Raw genomic sequence first — 21,162 nt, 5'->3', positions numbered from 1 at the left:
AGTTTTTTCCTACAATCATGTAATGCTGACTAATTTGGACAACCTTTCGAGCAATCACATAAGGCCATTTAACGGGCAAATTTTCGTGCAATCACACAAGCCCGTGTAATGTGGCAACACTTTATGCAATCAGATAAGGTCGTGTAAGGTAGCAACTTTTCATGCAATCACAGGCCTTGCAATTGGGCATCTTTTCATATACTGTATTATCACATAGGCCACGTAATGGGGCAACTTTTGGTTTAATAATATTGCAAATTTGATTTTGTTACAGTTTTCTCACGGTGAAATTACTGTGATAGCTTTAAGTGGGGTAAATTGACCAAATTGCAAATATTGCATTGATTAGGTGAAAATGTATGTTAAAGTAAAAATACCTTGGCCTAATATCCTGTACGAAGTGAACAGATTAGGTTGAGATTTCCACATTATTTTTGAATGTTTATTGGAATTGTAATGACTAGGGCATTGCCCGTACGTGGGTGCCCGTTCCTTGCTAAAAAAAAAAAAAAACGCTACCCGTACGCGATTATTTTAGTGTTAATGGCCAATTATTCAATTAGCGCCAACGTATTTTGGCTGTTTGCAATTTAATCGCAAGGAAAAGTAGAAAGAGAAGAGGGAAAAAAAGAAAAGCCTTGCCTTGCTGCAAACATCTGCTGCAAACAACAACAACAGTGAAGTCTTCACTGTCCGGAAGTTGGCATATCGCAGTTACGATTATTTTAGTGTTAATGCCCAATTATTCAATTAGCGCCAACGTATTTTGGCTTTTTGCAATTTAATCGCAAGGCAAAGTAGAAAGAGAAGAGGGAAAAAAAGAAAAGCCTTGCCTTGCTGCAAACAGCTGCTGCAAACAACAACAACAGGGAAGGCTTCACTGTCCGGAAGTTGGCATATCGCAGTTACGATTATTTTAGTGTTAATGGCCAATTATTCAATTAGCGCCAACGTATTTTGGCTGTTTGCAATTTAATCGCAAGGAAAAGTAGAAAGAGAAGAGGGAAAAAAAGAAAAGCCTTGCATTAACGCATTAACGCTTGCATTGCATTAACGGTTCGGCACACGTGATAGCTCGCTGCTCTCTGATTGGTTGAAGCGTTTTTTGGACATAGCTCGGTAAGTACTTCTCCGATTAATTTAAAACCTTGAAAAGGCACATCCTCGGGTCCCCAGCAATATATCTGGCAAGTTTCAAGTATATCGGACCCGTGGTTGTCGAGAAACAGCGGTCACAGACAAACACACAGACACACAGACACACAGACACACAGACACACAGAGATTGCTGGAATTATAGATAGATGTCTATGAACAAAATGGTGTTCATATTTAACCAAACCTGTGTTGTTATATTGTTGTGAAAATGACTTCTCGGGGTTAACAATGCCTAGTCTAGTTGAGTTATGTCTGTAATGAATGTAATAGAGTAAGCTTGAAGTGATTAATCTTGATATTAGATATACGCCTTTTTATTTAATAGATAGACTACGTCCGCCCTTCCTAATCTGTGTCTAAAAACTGCCAACCCTGTGAACCTGTTTTATTTTCTAGCCTTTGTAATCTGTATTTTATGAGATTTTAAAGATTTTTGTCGGCCTTGAGGAGCTGGTTTGGTGGGACAAAGGGCAGTGCCACACCGTCCCTCTGGAGCACCTGCGTGACAAGACTCAGGGGGTGGTCCTCCATCCATCACATGGGCCTTTGGCCTAATGGTGAGTGTAGGAGGGGAGGGCCATGTCAGGAATGGCATAGGGGCTCGGTGCTATGAAGGCAGGTGCTCTCGGTGGAAGCCTGGAATCAGCCTCGGAGGGAGCTGCGTTATTTGCTAGAGCTGTCACACCAGCGCCACAACCCAACCGGCGAGAGCCACGCCTTCTCCTCTCCTCTCAAGCCGGGGCTGCGGGATGCAGTGGCCCATTCGCTGCAAAGCAGCCGGGACCTATGGCTTCCATCATCCTGCTTGGGGCATCGCTCAGTATTTCTTGTCTCGTGAATTCCTCTGTCTTTGTATTGTGGTATGAATGGGGCCTGATAAGATAGTTATTTAAGTTATTCTATTGTCGTGGTTTGTTTGGCGCATCTCGGAAAAGGTCAAGGGGTTTATTTTTGGTTCATTGTTGATTACTTTTCTGAAATTCCCTCCCCAGTGTGACCATTGTTATAATTAAATATACCTAGTCTCCGGGTGGATTTGAGCTACGATGATCGTCATTACAATTATGGAAGTCAGTTAAAGATTAAATGGGTATTGCAACAAATACCATTTATCTAGACAGTGCTGTGCACCTCCCTGGCTTGATCGGCCTTCAATTAGAGACAAAACGCGCGCCACCAATTGGTGTAGCGCATCGACTGATTCGACAGTACCACCGACACGGTATTGAAGTGGAAAGACCCATAATCTGGTCCGGGATGACCGAACCAGCTGCCCTGCTGTTGACGCGGCCCACCAGGATTCACACCAGGTAACTGGGATGACCCGACAACTACAACAATATATTGGCCAAATTGACTGCCTCAAATTGACCAAAACAACTTCTTGTAATTCCTTTTTCTTTTTTTTCTTTTTTTGTATACAAAGTCGAGGCTCGTGAAAGAGCTAACATTTATCAAACAAACAAATCAAACAAACAAGCAAACAAAGTATATAAAAAGGGGAGTGGTCGACAATATGGGGAGAGAAGGGGAGGAAGCACACAAACACAACATTTGAGAGCAGGGACTTCGGGAGATGTGTGGGAGGGAGAGGGCCTGGGGGGGGGGGGGGGGGGGAGGCAGGATAGGTCAATGAACAATCCATACTCTATGGTCATCATCATTTCGTATGGAGCCTGTGGCTGCTGGTTGCATCACTGCTGGGAGTGTGGCTGTGTCGCTGATGCAGTGCCCCATGTTACCAGAAAGCTGGTACTCCTTTTGCAGACCTCAGAAGATTGAAAAGCCAACCCACCTGATGTTATTCAACGGAACCACATGGGCTCGAACTCAAGATCCTAAGATCTTGAGCCAGCCACCTTAACCGTTAAACGTACGCCAGGCTGGCATATGCTCTATGATGTGTTTTGTAGACATGTCAACCCACTATGAATTGCCAATTTTTTTTGAATTTACAAGTACAAATGTTGGATTTGTAGGTAATTATTATTTGAGGTGGCGAATTTGTTCTATTCTCTCCCATTTGTTATTTTTCCTCTAACACTAGCCGTACCTACCCGTCAATGTGCCTACATTTTGCACTTCACAGACATATTTCATGTCTATCTGCAAGTCTCAATGCGGATGTAAAATTAATAAGTGAAACATGAAAAATGGATCTTTTCTAACACATAGTTGTGGTTGTTGTTGCTCCTATCATGGTGACTGTGGTTGTTGTTGTTTGTGAGATCCCTCCATGTACTATAATATTTTTTCTATTGCTTCAAAAAGTATTCCTGTATATATGGTAATTTTGTGTGCTCCTTCCGGTCCATCACACATTTTTCTAAAGGGTCCCTGCTGCAGTAGGATAATTAAAATGGTACCGTTGGAACCGCCACATTAACGCACAAGTCCCGCTTCTTCCTCTTCCTTCCCGAAGACAGGCTTTTAAAACAGGCATTTTTGTAAATTAAATGGACAAACTTTTGTTCTAAGTAAATTGATTATTACGTTATCAACATCACCATTTTTATCATTACACGACAGCTGGAACACTTTAGTATAATAAAGCGTGACACACACACACACACACACACACACACACACACACACACACACACACACACACACACACACACACACACACACACACACATCGGGATAATTTAATATTACCCTTCACATAGCTACAAAGGCCTAGGTACCATCAAGCGATTTTTTTTATTTAAATTAATCCCCCAAAAATCTAACTTTCTTTTTCAAAATTTCCAATTATTATTTGTTTTTGCCCAAAACACTCCACGACACTCACTGATGAACCTCTGAAAGATTGACGTAGATCCGTTCAGCCATCTCTGAGAAAAATGGCGACACACAGACAAACAGCTCTCTTATTATATAGATTCGTGGAATGGTTGCTGGTGATTGTGCCCTTGATGTTTTTGGGTTAAGTTTTGCTGATCTATAAATAAAGAAGAAGATTCTTAAAGAAGATGTACCACTAACCTCAACTGCTTCCGGAAGAGGTTTAATTGTATTGTAATGTCTAGTAATTGTTTTGTATTTATTAATGCGGATGTACACCTGAATATAACTGTCATTAATCAAAAAGGTTTAGGCGGTGTGAAGCAATTTGAAAAAAGAGGAAATTCAAAAATATCGAACTATTCTTTTTTTTTAAACTTTTTTTTTTGCCCAAAACACCCTGAACGTTTGACGAAGGACTGTTCAGCCATCTCTGAGAAAAATGGCGACACAGACAAACAAATGACCCTCTTGTGGTATAGATAGAGCACGGACAAACTACCGTAGATTGGCAACCATTGATGGGTCTAATGGCCTCTTCCTGCACTGGGGTTCCTTGAAAGTGAATTCGTATTATTATTATTGTTATTATTATTATTATTATTATAAGATATAAAAACTAAAATAAAGTGGAGTTGGAAATATAAAGTATGTCACCAAGACACTTGTGTAATCGCTGATTAAACTGAAAACAGACATGAATGCTCAAGGTCTGGATCCATACTGTGAACCATCTTCAAGTTGAGTCCACAAAATGATTCATGACAACATGAAGAGGTCTTTGGAGATTATTTGCCATAAAGAAGGAATTCATTGTCATCCTTCCGAGGTCGGAAAATTGAGTACCGGCTTGCTGGGATAAATGATCCCGGTGTTAGCAGAGCAGTTAAGAGGAAGCATCATTCATTTTTTCAGGAAAGCACCAAATTTGGCACAGATGTAGTCTGGAACTATACAATTGTTTTCCTGAGGGGTGCCCAAAAATTCAGAACCCCTGGTGGCCGCCATATTGAATTTCAACATGACCGCCCTCTGTGACCTATTTCCCTCAATAACTTCTATACTATGAGTGGTCTTGGTCTTGTATTGTGGTCTTGGCAATAGCACACTACTTTACCTACCAGTCACACGGTGTGGAGGAACTCTGGATTGCCATTGGCACTGTTAAAAGCTACCGCTACCTTGCCATCCATATAATTGCCACCGGCCTTGGCCGCAGGAAGTCCGAGTCTTTGCCATTATTTCATGCCTTCACTGGCTGCGACAGTCATTTTTTGCCCAAATTGGGAAAAAGACAGCCTGGAAGGCTTGGGAGGCATATCCCAGCATCACGCAGACCTTTCATGCTCTCGCTTATAGGCCATCTGTGGACGCTATTACTATGGAACTACAGAGCATAGAAAGATATGTTGCCATCCTCTATGACCGGACCACCGAGGTAAAGACAGTGAATGACATGCGCCGACACTTGTTCACGAAGAAGGCAAGAATAATTGATCACATTCCCCCAACAGCAGACGCCTTCGAACAACACCTAAAACGTGCATGTTTTCAGGCTGGACACGTATGGAGTCAGGCACTTGTGCCCTACCCAGAACATCCATCACCAGCTGATTGGGGCTGGATGAAAACAGGGACTTCTTGGACACCAATTTGGACCACAATACCACTGATACAGGAGGCATGTTCAGAGCTTACAAGCTGCCATTGTAAGTCGGCCTGTAAAGGCAACTGTAAATGCTCCAGGGCAAATCTGCCCTGCACATCACTGTGTGACTGCGATGGACAGTGATTGTAGTACTACGCGTCTGTGCGAGAGCCTCCACCCTTCAAGTGCCCACAATATTTTAAGTTAAAACTGCGACTGTGTGTAACTTTGATTAATTAATACCATTCCATTGTTATCAGAGACAAATAAAACAATGTGTATCACTTGGAATTGAAATTTTACCTAAAATACTGTGAGTGATTCAAGGAAAATGGAAACACCATGGCGGCCATCTTGAAATTAAAGATGATGGATGCCAATCTTTATGCAATTGATCCCATTGGATTCAGAGACCATGAAAACATGGGGTAAGACACTGGAACTGTGGTGTTATCGCTCATAGTATAGAAGTTATTGAGGGAAATAGGTCACAGAGGGCGGTCATGTTGAAATTCAATATGGCGGCCACCAGGGGTTCGGAATTTTTGGGCGCCCCTCAGGAAAACAATTGTATAGGTCCATACTACATCTGTGCCAAATTTGGTGCTTTCCTGAAAAAATGAACGATACGCCCTATTTTTCGGTCTTAACTGCCTAAGTAGTGTGTACCCCGATTGAGAATAGGCACACCGTATCCCTGCGCATCGTAAGAGGCGACTAAGGGTTGGTGTCAGGAAGGGCATCCGGCCATAAAACATTGCCTCAAACAGGGAACCATGATTGGCATGGGGCCTGCAAGGCTAACCCCCGCTCTAGCGGGGAAAATGGCCTTAAAACGGTCATTCATTCATATTCATTCAAATAACGAATTCTTAATTCTGGGAAGATCACGCTTTCCCTCACAGCATTTTAACAACATTAAAATGAATCTAAAAACATCTCCTTGATTTTAAAACCAAAGAGATGCAATTCTAGATAAACATACATTGTGAATTAAAAAAGTTAAAGAATGAGATTCTTACAATAGTCGAAGACACAGCAAAGAAAGTATAACGATGTGTATAATATAATTATATATAAATATGTGGGGAAAAACTTTGACCTGTCTTGGACAATTGTGAGTGTCTGTCTCAACATTGTGAATGACCCTTGTACAACAAAGGTGGAAGAAACAACAAAAGGTGCAAGAAAATGGTTGAAGAAAAAAAAAATCAAGTCGTTTCAGTGCAGCCACACAGCTGTAAAAAAAAGCAAGCTTCCTTCCTTCACAAGATGGACGGAGGTCATCATTATTGTCATTGCACTGCAAATGCTTTGTCGAGTCTGTAATTCAGGAAGAGATTTTGAAGGCAGTGGCCTTCAGCGTGAGGTGAGCTCCACTGTTATGAATGGACTCAGCTGTAACACCGCCGCTGCTATTTCACGGTTGGGTCAGGAGAGTCAACGGCTTCGGGGGCTAATGACCCGTAATGAACAAATGCGCAATGTAACATGGGGTTGTGTGCACATTGCCCGGCGGCACGAGGTAAACCGCACGGGCTTGACATTAATGGATTTTGTCTCCGCACATTTTGTCAAAGCAATCGAGTGTTTACTGTCCACTCCCTAGTTGTTTGTCTCACGTCCAACCACCATCTTTACCCCCATATCTTCCCTAATTGGCCTGCCTGCCCACTTGAAAGGCAGAGCGTTATTTGGTGTCGATTTAGTTCTTTGAAAAAAAGCAATTAAAAGCAACACGGGCCTTGTCGGTCAAACTATCCACGACACAAGCTTTCAGTGCCTGTGCCTTTGGGGAAACTGCGCAGCCAGCATTCTTTGAGTCTGTCTCTGACATCTGCTCAAAACTGATTTGGTGTCTCAGAAATAGTATTAATGGTACTTCCCACATGCCTGGCATGCTTTGTCAGAGCGCATACCATGCAATAAGTGTGCCCAACCCAAAGGATGCCTCTGTGGGTCCGCATCAATGTCCTGTTTTTTCCAAGGAAGTCGTAACGACAGTGTCCAGCATTTCATACACTCACAATTGCATCTGGAATGGATTTAACATACATCTACGGGTCACTTATTTACTCTAGGCTCATGGTCTTGGAATGCTTGGTCAGGATAGAGAAACCAAACTAAGCTTCGACCTTTCAGGAAATTATTGGCACCAACTGCCATCACTTTTGAACCTCGGAATGAAATACTCTCACCTTACAGAAGATTGTATTCACATGCGTGATTCCCACAGGATGTGTGCATCAGGTGCTCCAAACGTGTTGTTGTGAGAGAATTTGATTAGGGCCTTATGTCAAAAGATATTTTTTAATTCTGCCGACATTTTACTGCTGCATAGCCATTTACCTTTGTCACAAAACACAAAGCCCTCAGGAGCTCAGATCTCGATTGGACCAAGACCTTTTCTCCAAAAGGTGTCAAATAAAATTGGAAATAGTTTTCCATTGACAGCCAGGATAATGTGAGGTGGTAATGGGTGTAAAGTTTTTTTTTTTTTTTTATATACGCTACCTTTCCCTGTTTTTCTGGCTCTTTCTGCCTCGCGTTTTCTATTCCAGTAGTAAATCTTTCACATTATACCGTTCATTGTGTATCCTGTGCAGTAAAATAATTGCTTGAGATTCTTTTTTTCCCTTCGCTTTCTTCATTGCCTTTTACATCTTTTTTTCATCTCTTGCTCCCTAACCACCTTCTTTCCATCAGGACGAGCACAACCTCAGGATCCTGGGGCTTGTGAAGTCTGATGAAGGAATCTACCAATGCATCGCTGAAAATTCAGTCGGGAATTCCCAGTCGAGTGCACAGCTGCTGATTATGGACAGAGGTGGGTGAAACGGCTCGGCCTTTCTCGCCATGAAAGTGAAAATCTCGCTATGTTGAAGATCGCCGACGGTGCTAGGCCTGAGCTTCTATCTCATGACACACTCTCTTCTTGATAAGCAGTCAGGGCAGACATTGGCTGACATTTACGATTTACTGGATGCACCAGACCCGGCAGTGCACTGATGAGCACTGCTGAAACACTTCCAAAATGGCACTAATGAAAGCAATTTCTATGCACACAAGGAGCAAAGAAAACTTCAACCTTAACAGCCCCCCCCCCTCACCCTTTTCCACCATCACCAACAACCACATCCGCACACCCAGACAGCCTGTCAGAACAAATGTGTACGATGGAGACATGCGCCATACATATGCATCGGGCCTCATGCTGACAGCAGCTTTATCCGCTTAGTAGGCTCCAAGTACCTTGTTCCAAGGTCCTTCAGCACCTCTGTCTGTCTCCTGGGGTTCGCTCTGCCTACTTGGCCCACGGTGTGGGGTTGCATGGCAACTGGTGGTTGTAGCTTTCCTCAAGGGATCTGCATCATTAGGAACACCTTTCTCTGAGCTTTTTAAGGTCTTTGGTGAGATGCTGTAAACGATTTTTAGATAAATTAACAACAGGAAATTCAGATCATGAAGACAGGGCAATACTGTTTTAAGTATAAAAAAAAAAAAAATTTTGGTAAAAGTGGTTTACGGCAGAACACTCGTATATTAGTGGTGTGTTGTTCTCTTTGCTCTCTGGTGCAGTCCGAGCAAGGGTCTTAAATTGTTGAGCATACTGCCATTAATAGATGTTTAGGCCTAAGCAATATATTCCCCTACTTTGGGCCATATTCAGGGTTAACCACTTGACTTCTTAAGAAACATTTGTGTCCTGTAGCCATCACTGCAGTCCAATGATCGAGGCTCCAAGAATAGTGAACGTTCATTGTGTCCAAGTTCAGATCAGTAATTTCATTAAATACGGATGTAGCATATTGTTCTCGCAATAATAAAATTAGTATCGTTGAACTTGAACTGCACATGGTTCATAATTATCAATTACATTTAGTGTTCTGTTATAAACAAAATAACGCCGATCATTGTTTATGACTGAAATGTAAGCCTCACTCATGTTGAATAGCAAAACATAGTGGGAGAAGAAGAGAGCTGTGAAATAAAATTTCCTCAAAGCCAGGGTGAAGGTGAACTTCAGAAAGCGGCGTGTGTTTGGAATTCGAATCGGAGTGGACCCAGAATGTTTGAGGATGTCACTGTGAGGTCATGATGTGTGCCACATAACAAAAGCGGCATTAACTAATCGGCATGTGGTCTTTTCACGAGTCACTCAAGTTTCTGCAGCATATCGATACCCTGGAATGTGGAAATAGTGCTTCACAGCCAGGAACCTGGGGAGGATAAACAAATGAAAAAGTGCAGCACATTTAGGGACATCTGATGTGAAACTCAAAATTTGTATTTATTTTTCATGTACACCGTACAATGATGTCGGCCGACCAACCACAGGTGCAGTCCTGTATCTCGTTCACATGGCGATGAAGTGCCATGCCAAGGGGCATAACCTTTTTGAGCAGTGCTGAGCAGGCAGACTCCCTGTTTTGTCCACAACTCCATCGTACCCAGCAAAGGCCGTGGTATACATGATTACACCGACATTTGTATGCATGACAAAGGCAAACCGTCATTGTTTTTGTGCGGTCTTGATTTTTGATCTAATTGTGTGGATTATCGTTGAGAGAGAGGAAGACAAATGATGAATTGCGAAAGATGATGGGAATAGAGCCTGTGATTGATGCTGTGAAGAGGAACAGGTTGAGATGGTTTGGTCATGTGTTGAGGAAGGATGAAAGTGACTGGTTGAGAAGAAGATGGAAATGAATGTAGAAGGAAGTAGAGGACAGGGAAGACCGAGAAAGACTTGGTTAAACATGGTGGAAGAAGAAATGCGGCCAAGGGGGTTAACAAGGAGAGATGCAGAAAATATGGCAAAATGGAGAAGATTGTCATGGGGACCGCAAGGCTAACCCCCGCTCTAGCAGGGAAAATGGCCTTAAAATGCATGTTGTGTGTTGTATTGTGGTGTGTAATAAAATACGTAAATATTAGCACAAAATGTGAATAAACATTGGTCAAATACACTGTACTGTACAGTGCCATACCGACAAAGATGAGTTTACGTTCATTACAGATAATGGAATGTTTCATTTTAACACTAACTGCTTTCGGTGGAGGAGGGAGGAGGAAAGCAATATTGTGTCCCCTCTACATTTTTCACGATATTCTCACATCCGCTGGGGAGTTCAAATTCTCCTTTTATCACTTTCTTCCGAAGTCATGCACACGTTTTGATACCAAATATGCCCAAATCGGACTTACCGTTCAGGTGGATAGGACAATTAATAGTCACATGTCCTACAAAAACTACATTTGTCGCATTACTCGCAACGCAGAGTCACTTCATACCGGGAATATGAAGAGGGGGGGGGGGGGGGAGGAGTGGAGGTGATGGGAGGGAAAGAGGGGATGAAGTACATATGAAGGGAGAGGGGAGAGAGGGAAAGGGGGGACAGGAAGATGGAAGGGGAGAGGAGTGAAGGGAAAGGAAGGGAAGGGGAGAGGGGGAAGGGGAGTGGGAGGCAAGCAGAGAGAGGGATTGGGAGGGTGAGAGGATAAGGGAGGTGAAGGAAGGGGTATGGGTGGGAGGGAAGGAGAGAGGGGGAGGGAAGGGTTGGGAGAAGGGATTGTGGAGGGGAGGAGAGGGAGTGAGGATGGGGTAGGGCAGAAGGAGGTGAGGGGAGAGAATTGGGAGGAGAGAGGCAGCTGAGAAGGTTGTGCATTTCCCACGTTAAATCTTTTGTTTGTAAGTTAGTCCAAATTTATCAGATTTCCACCAAATTTGGTGTAGGCAAGTAACCAGGTGTTTGCAGGAGAGATGGCAGGAGACAGGGTTTTGCTCTCACTTCTGTGTGTTTCTGTCTGTTTCTGTGTTTCTGTCTGTCTGTTTGTGTGTTTGTCTGTCCAGGCCGTAACGTTTTTACCATTTGAGCTATTGTCATCAAATTTTCACCAAAGCTTTATTATGATAATATGGAGAAAGCAAATTAATAATTTGGTCAAACAGTCAAAGGTCAGCATCACGTATACTACTGGTCAAAAGTTTTAGAACACCTAAATTTTTCCAGTTTTTATTGAAATTTACGCAGTTTACTGTCCAGTGAATAATCTGAAAAGGTACAAAGGTAAGCAGTAAACTGCTCGAGGTTAAAAAAAAAAGTTTAGGTTTGCAAAAACGGGAAAATAATGTAAATTGCACAGTTATATTGTAAAAAAAAAAAGGCCTTCTTCAGGGAACAAGTAATGGATTAACAACTTACAGCTGTTCTACAGCAATGTAAGTAAATTAAGCCTTGAAAGTTGATGCAAACAATTCCTACAGGTGTCCCAAACTCTGCTGATTACTTGATTACAAACCCCCTGTCTGTATGAAGCAGTATTGGAACAGACTGTTATTCCACCCTCTGGAGCATTATTCGAACAATATTGCACTGCAGGAAGTAGTATATTGGAAACTGGAGGAAACTCTGACAGGAAGAGGTCTGGCAGACCCAAAGCCACAACAGAATCAGAAGACAAGTTTCTGAGAGTCAACAGCTTGCATGATAGGCGCCTCACAGGACAACAGCTTCAAGCACAGCTTAACACTGGTCGAAGTAAGCAAGTCTCAGTTTCAACTGTGAAGAGAAGACTTTGAGCTGCAGGTTTGACATTTCGAGTGGCAGTAAGAAAGCCATCGCAAAGATGGCAAAATAAGAAAAAGAGGCCTTCCTGGGCCATGAAGCACCACCAGTGGACTACTGAAGACTGGAAGAAGGTCTTATGGACCGATGAATCAAAATTTGAAATCTTTGGTTCATCACGCAGGGTTTTTGTAGGCTGTCGAGTCGGCGAAAGGATGGTTCCTCAGTGTGTGAAACCAACTGTCAAACATGGAGGAGGAAGCGTGATGGTCTGGGGCTCTTTTGCTGGATCCAGAGTCGGCGACTTGCACAGAGTGACTGGCACCCTGAACCAAAAGGGCTACCACAGCATTTTGCAGCGCCATGCATTACCCTCTGGTATACGCCAAGCTGGTCAGGGGTTCATCCTACAGCAAGATAATGACCCTAAACACACCTCCAGGCTATGTCAAAACTACCTTCGAGGAAAAGAACAAGAGGGTAGGCTTCAAATCATGGAATGGCCAGCACAGTCTCCAGACTTAAACCCCATCAAGCTGGTTTGGGATGAACTGGTCAGAAGGGTGAAAGCAAAGCAACCTACAAGTGCAACACATTTGTGGGAACTTCTGCAACAGTGTTGGGAAGAACTTCCCGAACAATATTTGATTTCCATTGTAGAAGGAATGCCACGAGTGTGTTCGGCGGTTATAGCTGCAAAAGGTACTTTGCTGAGTCAAAAATTTAAATTAGATTTTGTTAAACAAAATGATTCTACGATTACTTTTTTTTTATCTCCAATTGTTTATTTGTTCTATGCTTAATATCAGAGTACATTGAGACATTAAACTGCGTAAATTTCAATAAAAACTGGAAAAATTGAGGTGTTCTAAAACTTTTGACCGGTCGTGTAAAATCGTCACTTTTCATGCGAATGACCTGAAATTTTAAGAATTTGCATATTGAGTCACTGAATTGGTTCACCAATCAAAAGCTACAAGGTAATTATTTTTTTAGATCAAAAGGTCAAAGGTCAAGGCTGCATAAAATCATCAATTTTCATTTGTATTTTTTTTAAACTGTTTTCTTATTTTGAGCATACAAAAGAAGACGAAGACGTCTGAATTCAAACGGTCGCGGATGGACTTTGTATTTTCAGATGCTTTCTAGTTCCTGTTTCAGTCTTATATTTATTTATCGTTGCTGTGCCAAATTCCAAATTCACCCACCCCCCCCCCCCCCCAAAAAAAATCATACATCTTTAGACCATTGTTGAAATGTGTGACATGCACACAGACACACACACTCGTGCACACACTCGCACTCGCACACACACACATGGTCACACGCACACAGATGCCCACACATACACGCACCATACACACATGCGCACACATGCACACTTAAATACATGCCCATACACGCGAACACATGCACACGCACATGCACATGTACACACATACACACATGCACACCTGTCACCTTAATAAAGATTGACATTAAGATATCAACTTATGTTCACTAATCCTGTAAATTTCAGAATCATGACAGAAATACTTGGCACATTGAGAAAGTAATGGAATTTATATTAACGCACACTCACAAATACACTACAAAATACCCTGCCGAAATCAGTTTGTAGTATTAAACATCATCTTCTGGCCAACATTGGCTCGATAAATACACTGTTTTACATTTAATACCATTTTCAACAGATCAACGAAGCAAGTGTAATTTGGTGCAATAATGGCAAAGTCCAGTGATGATGTCACAGCACAGTATGTGTCTGTCAGTGTAAGTAGAGGCCAAGGGCAGCTGCTTATTGACATACCTCTGCCAATGACTTGAAATAAAGCAGCATTATTGATTCAAACTGCCTGCCATCGACCTCCCAGACCTTCTCCCACTGAACTTTGAACTCTGTGTAAGGCCCAGATTTGTGTCTTTATGACTGACACCTAGTTTGTGAAATGTTAGGGCGTCACATGTGAGCGACTTGAAATAATTGAAATTCCATGCGAGAAAGGCAGACAAACCTGTCGCTCGCAGAGCTGAATAATTGAATAAGGTGCACGGTCGTAAATTTGTGCCCGCTAAGTGGTGCCACCAAAGGATGAGCGTTGATTGCAATTTCTACCAGTGTTCTATATTAGCGCGTGAACAAAATGGATGCTCTCGGCTACCACTGCACCTTGATAATTTCATGGTGCATATTTTCAGCATTCATTCTCTAAGTATTCATACAGCATTCTGCTTTATTACTTTTTATCGGAAATTAATGTCATCAACACTTTTTGAAGCAGCTATTTCTCCACCGTGCAATTTTACTAAGTGTCAAAATCTGAAAGTCAATGAGCCGGTAATGAGTGCATTGGTTATATGGGTGCCTGAGATGGGAGAGTGGGATAATAAAGGGTGCGTGGTAAGATTATTGGGTTTTGTATATTATTGATGTAACCTAGCTAGGCTATGGTTTATAATGGTTGTCCTCCCGATGAATAAATATCGACATGAACAAAGGAAGGTTGCAGACTACTTCCACAATGGCTGCCATTTTGAATCAAATTATCTGATCAGGCTGTTCTGTTCTGTAGGTGGATGTCCGGTCTGTAACCAGGTGGGAGTTTAATGCTGAAGTATTGATCGTCAGAAGCAGCTTTGACGATGATGAGTCAGGTGACTCAAGAGCTGTGTGGCGTGCTCTCCGAGATTGCTTTTACCGAATATTGAAAGGAATAAATTCAATTCTGAGCAATCTTCAGCCGCGTGATTTCATTTTATTCGTGCAATCTGCCCACATGCTTGATTTTGCAATTTATCAGGTATTCACCAACCTTGTTGAGATTTGCACATTTCTGACTCTGTTGTGGATCGTTCCCTTTGCCTACATTGATCACCTGTCAAAGCCCATTGTGCATGCGCTGTTCCAACTTGTCTTTCCTTCACATTTCAGTTGTTTTGCTCATCACCTGCTTGATTCCTAATATTCCTTAGTTGTTTTTCGTATTTCTTGTTTCTCTGCTTCAACCTGTTTAAACCCAGGTGGCTATATATGCTCTGCTTCTTTCATCGCCATGAAACAATTTGTGACCACTGATGGAAGTCTGAACCACAACCGACCTGCCAACGGCCTGTCGAGTAAGAGTCAGGGCAAGTGGGAAGTGATGTCAGTGAGATGGAGATGCAAAAAATTTTTTGGAGAGGAGTGGAAGACTGTTGGGAGCCCAGAAGAGAAGGGCTTGAGATGAGAAAGGTGCTATTGGGAGGGTGGAAGGAGGGGAGGGAAAGGTTATGTATATTCATGAAATCCTCTTTTTCTTTTTGCTCCCTTGTGACCCTGAAACAGAACAGATGGAACCATGAAAATCTGGTGCATCAGACTGTATTCTATGAAAGCCTGTGTATTTTCCTTAATGTAAACACATTGGACGTCATGTACAGAGGAAGAGAGGAGGCATCATGGATAGTATGAATGCTTCTGCTGCTTCCCATCTTGTCCCTCTTGCGGCCTTGGAATCAACAGCCCACCATATAATTGGAAGGTTGCTTGAGGAAGATGAGTCTCAGGGAGTCTCTGCTTCATCCTCGCTTAAGGGAAGTAGGAAGGAAGAGGAAGCATCACGTTCAGTATTAAATCAACCAACACTCATTGAAAGTTTCATCTCAAAAGAAAAATGAAAAGGATCCATTTTTTTTTTTATCTCATCAGCTGTCATGCAAACATTGTAAAAGTCTTAAATTTTATCTCTGATTCTTTTGGAGCAAGGATGTAACAACAACAAACGTTTTATGACAATTTCTCCCATTTTCAGTGTGTTGGTCAATGATGACATTCTTCCATACGTATCATCAATTCCTCCATACAGATCGATCCATTGCATCAGTTTTGTGCAAACCCAAACATCCCAGCTGTTACACTGACATTGGCCCAACGTTGGCAAAGGTTGTAATGGTCACACGAGGATTTCGAAGGTTGGTCCAACATCAGTAAACGCGATGTCTGTTTCCCAACGTGAGTCCAACATTGGTCCAACGGCTACCACAAGACATAAAAGTGATGGAGCACGGGCTAACGTTGGGCAAATAGACAAAAATTAATTTGTGCCAACGGTAGTAGACGTTTGGTTCTTGGTTCTTGGTTCTTGGTTCTTGGTTGGTTCTTCCGGTTCCTCGGGCGAGTGAGGCGTGCTTCGAGCTCTCCACGGCATCGAAGTTTGAGTGTTTTCCCATTCTTGTCTTTGTCAAATTTCCACTGGTTATTTTGCTGTGTACGTGTTATTGTGTGTTTCTAGTTGGTGTTGGTTTGTGGTTCGTGCAAACTTGTGTGTAGTTAATCGTTTTCTGAGTCGTACCTCGTGCGCGGCCTGGCGACTTGGGGCTTCCCTCCCCCCGTCGGTGTTTTGTCGGTTTGGGTTATTTCCTTCGCTGTATTGCTTGTTTCTTTTATTTTATTTTCTCCCCCTCACCTCACCTCCCGAGACAAATAATTCTATATTGATTTTTTCTCTCCTCCCGGACACGTGCTTGTTCGCTCTCCTCCTCGTCTCGGCTTGTGCCCCGCCCCCTGTATCTCGTTTTCTTCCGCCTCTGCTCCTTCTTTCTCAAATCGACGTTCTCGCTTGGAGACTTTTTCCGGATTGTTTTTTTTTTCATCGTTCTGTTTGGATATTGTTGGAATATGTTTAAACCGCAGCCGTGATGCTGACGCCTCCCCCCCCCCCCCCCAGAATTTACATGTTTTAAACGTTTCCAAGTGTGTACCCTGGTCAGAATAGGTACACCGTATCCCTGCGTGTCGTAAGAGACGACTAAGAGGGTTGGCGTCAGGAAGGGCATCCGGCCATAAAAACATTGCCTCAAAAAGAGAACCATGACAATCACAAGTACATATGGGCAAGGTGCAGCCCGAAGTGGAGATCGGTTTCTGAGGTTTGGGACATGGAATGTGGGGACAATGACAGGGAGATCAGGAGAAGTGGTGGAAGTATTGGTCAGAAGAAGAGTGGACATATGTTGTGTGCAAGAGACGAGATGGAAGGGAAGTGGTGTGAGAATGGTGAAGGGTAGGCAGGGACAGAAATACAAGTTTGTGTGGCAAGGGTGCCCGGAGGGCGTGAATGGTGTTGGTGTCCTGTTTTCTGAGGAGTTTGTAGACAGTGTGGTGAGTGTGACTAGAGTGAGTGATAGGTTGATGATGGTGAAAATGATGATTGGAAAGCTCTTGGTGAACGTCATCTCGGGATATGCTCCGCAGGTTGGTCGAAGCGATGAAGAGAAGGACAAGTTCTGGTGTGCGATAGAGAAGCTGATGGAAAACGTGAAAGATGAGGAAGTTGTTGTGGTGGGAGGAGACCTGAATGGACATGTGGGAAGGAGTATGGATGGTTTTGAGGGAGTTCATGGGGGTTACGGATATGGTGTGAGAAATGGAGAAGGTGAAAGGATTTTGGAGTTTGCTGATGGAGCTGATTTGTTGATTTGTAATACTCAGTTCCAGAAAGAGGACAATAAGCTTGTTACATACACGTCAGGTGGGTCGACGACAACCGTTGATTACCTGATGGTGCGTCGGCGAGATAGGGGGCACCTCCGGGACACAAAGGTGATCCCGGGGGAGGAGGCTGTTTCACAGCACCACTTGGTTGTCTGCGACATAAGGGTGAAAGGTGCGAGCAGAGCTCGGCGGGTGAAGTACCAACCGAGAATGAAGGTGTGGAGGTTGAAAGAGGTGACAGTAAGGAGGCATTAAAAGAGAGGCTGAGTAGGGTAGAGGATGATGTGGTTGAGCTTGAAAGTGGTTGGATGTCAATGAAAGCTAGTCTGTTGGGAGCCGTTGGTGAGGTATGTGGATGGACAAAAGGACCACCGAGGCACTCGGAAACATGGTGGTGGGATGTTGAGGTTGGAAAGAGGATTGACGAGAAGAGGAAGAAGTTCAAAGAGTGGCAGAAGGCGAAGGGTACGGGAGCAGAAACAGCAGAGCATGAAAGTTATAAGGCAGCCAGGAAGGCTGCAAAGAAAGAGGTAGCAAAGGCGCAGGAGGCATGTAGGAAAATGTTCGGAGAACGCTTGGATTCGGAAGAGGGTCAGAAAGCAGTATTCAGGATTGCAAAGCAGATAGCGAAAGAGAGGTGTGATGTGATGGGGGTGAGTTGCTTGAAGGATGAAGTGGGACAAATCGTTGTCGACCCAGATGGAATTAAAGGAAGATGGAAAATATATATGGAAATGCTGTTGAATACAGAGAATGAATGGGATGGCAACATGGAGAGTAACCCAGTTTTAGGACCGGCAGAGAAGATAACTGAGAAGGAAGTTGAGGAAGCGATAAAAGCAATGAAGAGTGGAAAAGCGGGAGGGCCGACGGGAGTTGTGGGAGATATGTTGAAGGCAGCAGGAAGTTGGGGTGTGAAGAGAATGACAGAGATCTGTAATTTGGTGGTGAAAGAAGGCCGCATTCCAGTGGATTGGGAACTGAGTACCCTCGTCCCTCTATACAAGGGGAAAGGTGACCCTCTGGAGTGTGGCTCGTACCGAGCGATAAAGTTATTGGAGCATGGAATGATGGTATTGGAAAGGGTGTTGGAGAGGAGGATAAGGAAGAAAGTGAAGATCGACGAAATGCAGTTTGGATTTATGCCAGGAAGAGGAACGACAGATGCGCTTTTCATTGTGAGGCAGTTGCAGGAGAAGTACATGGATAAGAGGAAGAAGTTGTTTTTTGGGTTTGTTGATCTGGAGAAAGCATTCGATAGGGTTCCACGCAAAGTATTGACATGGGCATTGAGGAAGTTAGGAGTGGAGGAATGGTTGATCAGAGTAGTGATGGCAATGTACAAAAGAGCGTGCACAGCTGTAAGGACGAAGGACGGGAACAGTGGTGAGTTTGAGGTGAAGGTGGGAGTGCATCAGGGGTCGGTACTAAGTCCACTACTATTTGTAGCTGTGATGGAGGTGCTGGCTCAGACCGTAAAGGAGGGTTTACCGTGGGAGTTGTTGTATGCAGATGATCTGGTGTTGATTGCGGAAAGTATGGATGGACTGAAGGAAAAGATGAACAAGTGGAAGGAATGTATGGAGACAAAAGGTCTGAAGGTGAATATCGGAAAGACAAAGGTGATGGCAAGTGGTAAAGCATGTGGTGAGGTAGAAAGAACTGGGAAGTGGCCGTGTGCTGTGTGGAGGAAGGGTGTCGGAGTGAACTCCATTCAATGTACAATGTGTGCTGAGTGGGTTCATCAAAAATGTAGTGGTCTGAGAGGGTCATTAACCAGTGTGGCAGCTACATTCAAATGTAAGGTGTGCACAGAGGGAGCTGCAGATGGAGGAAATGTTGAGTTGGATCTTGGAGACGGCGTGAAGCTGGAAGGTGTGAAAACATTTTGCTACCTCGGAGACATGCTGAATGGAGAAGGTGGATCAGACTCGGCAACGGTTGCTCGAGTCAGATGTGCATGGAAGAAGTTTCGGGAACTGAGTGGCGTGCTGATGAGGAGGAGAGTGTCGCTGAAGCTGAAGGGAAAGGTGTATGCTGCATGTGTGAGAAGTGTTATGATTTATGGGAGCGAGACATGGGTAATGAACGTAGAGCAGCAACGAAGGCTGGAAAGGGTGGAAATGCGAATGGTTCGATGGATGTGCGGAGTATCGTTGAGAGAGAGGAAGACAAATGATGAATTGCGAAAGATGATGGGAATATTGCCTGTGATTGATGCTGTGAAGAGGAACAGGTTGAGATGGTTTGGTCATGTATTGAGGAAGGATGAAAGTGACTGGTTGAGAAGAGTGATGGAAGTTAATGTAGAAGGAAGTAGAGGACGGGGAAGACCGAGAAAGACTTGGCTAAAGATGGTGGAAGAAGAAATGCGGGCAAGGGGGTTAACAAGGAGAGATGCAGAAAATAGGGCAAAATGGAGAAGATTGTCATGGGGACCGCAAGGCTAACCCCCTCTCTAGCAGGGAACATGGCCTTAAAATGCATGTTGTTGTTGTTGTTGGTAGTAGACGTTGGGCCAACGTTAATCCAATGTCAGTGAATTAGCTGTGATTTCATATCTATCTTGACATTTTCAATCCATGTCTCTTTAGGACATCCTCTAACCTTTTTACCTTCTACCATTTTACATTTTCTGACCTTCGTTGCACATGTCCATGCCAACTGAGTCTTCTCTTCCTCAGTTATTCTTCGCTAGCATTGATTTTTAATCCCTTCCTAATTCCCGAGCTCGAATTTCTTTCTTTCACAGACGATCCGTTTATTCATCTTGCAACCACTGTTCTTTCCATTATTTTTACATCTTCAATTCACACTGCCCACATTTCACTTCCATACCTTAATACTACTATGATAAGGCTTTACAAACTCTAACCTTTACAGATAATGGAATGTCTCTGTGCTTCATGATACCACCTAGTGGTCTCCACTTATTCCAGGCTTAATTGACATAAAAAAGAAGAACAAAACAACCTTCGATTTCGAAAGGCCTTGTAGGTATAATGAACGACATCCCAATCAATATTGAAGAAGAAACACAGAACAACAAATAAAATAGAGAATGGCTGTGTGTCAGAAGCAGCAGGTTGTTTCTGATGGAATACTATCCCAAGCTGTACATCTAGAGGCCAGTGTCCCTTGAGGTAGTGTTCTATAACCATTCATGTTCTTGATATACATCGAAGACATGTCTTTGTCATTTACCAATCCATTTAAATTTGCAGTGACTCCACTCTGAATCGGATACTGTAGTTCCACACTCCTCCACCAGGCAAGCTACAGTGACATCTTTCTGTCTCTGTCTCTCTCTGCTGATCTGGAAAAAACAAGTAACTGCAAGGTCATCCACAAAGCAAGTATGGCAAGTTTTTTGTGCAAGAAAGACCCATATTCTTTCTTTCATCCTTAAAAATTATCGCAGCAAAATCCTCCAATTTATTTACATGGCCAGCCTCTGGGAGAGGTACAGTCTTTGTATCTCCTAGGCCTCATTGTCAGCTATATACCTGTCTTGGGCAGATTTTTTT

The 21,162-nt window shown here is 43.3% G+C and overlaps 1 protein-coding gene across 1 annotated transcript in view; it reads left to right on the top strand.

Annotated features, from left to right (window-relative positions):
• The window catches only part of NEO1 (neogenin 1), a 389,738-nt gene that overhangs the window by 60,458 nt on the left and 308,118 nt on the right, over positions 1-21,162 (top strand). The window contains exon 7 of the mRNA XM_078773416.1: positions 8,300-8,420. Within this exon, the coding sequence (XP_078629542.1) occupies positions 8,300-8,420 (121 nt within the window). The remainder of the gene's footprint in view (positions 1-8,299; positions 8,421-21,162) is intronic.

The sequence above is a fragment of the Myxine glutinosa genome, chromosome 2 (assembly GCF_964187855.1).
Source record: "Myxine glutinosa chromosome 2, kmMyxGlut1.1, whole genome shotgun sequence".
Taxonomy (NCBI): Eukaryota; Metazoa; Chordata; class Myxini; order Myxiniformes; family Myxinidae; genus Myxine; species Myxine glutinosa.
The sequence above is the reverse complement of the archived record's forward strand: the minus strand, read 5'-3'. Positions and strand labels throughout refer to the sequence as shown.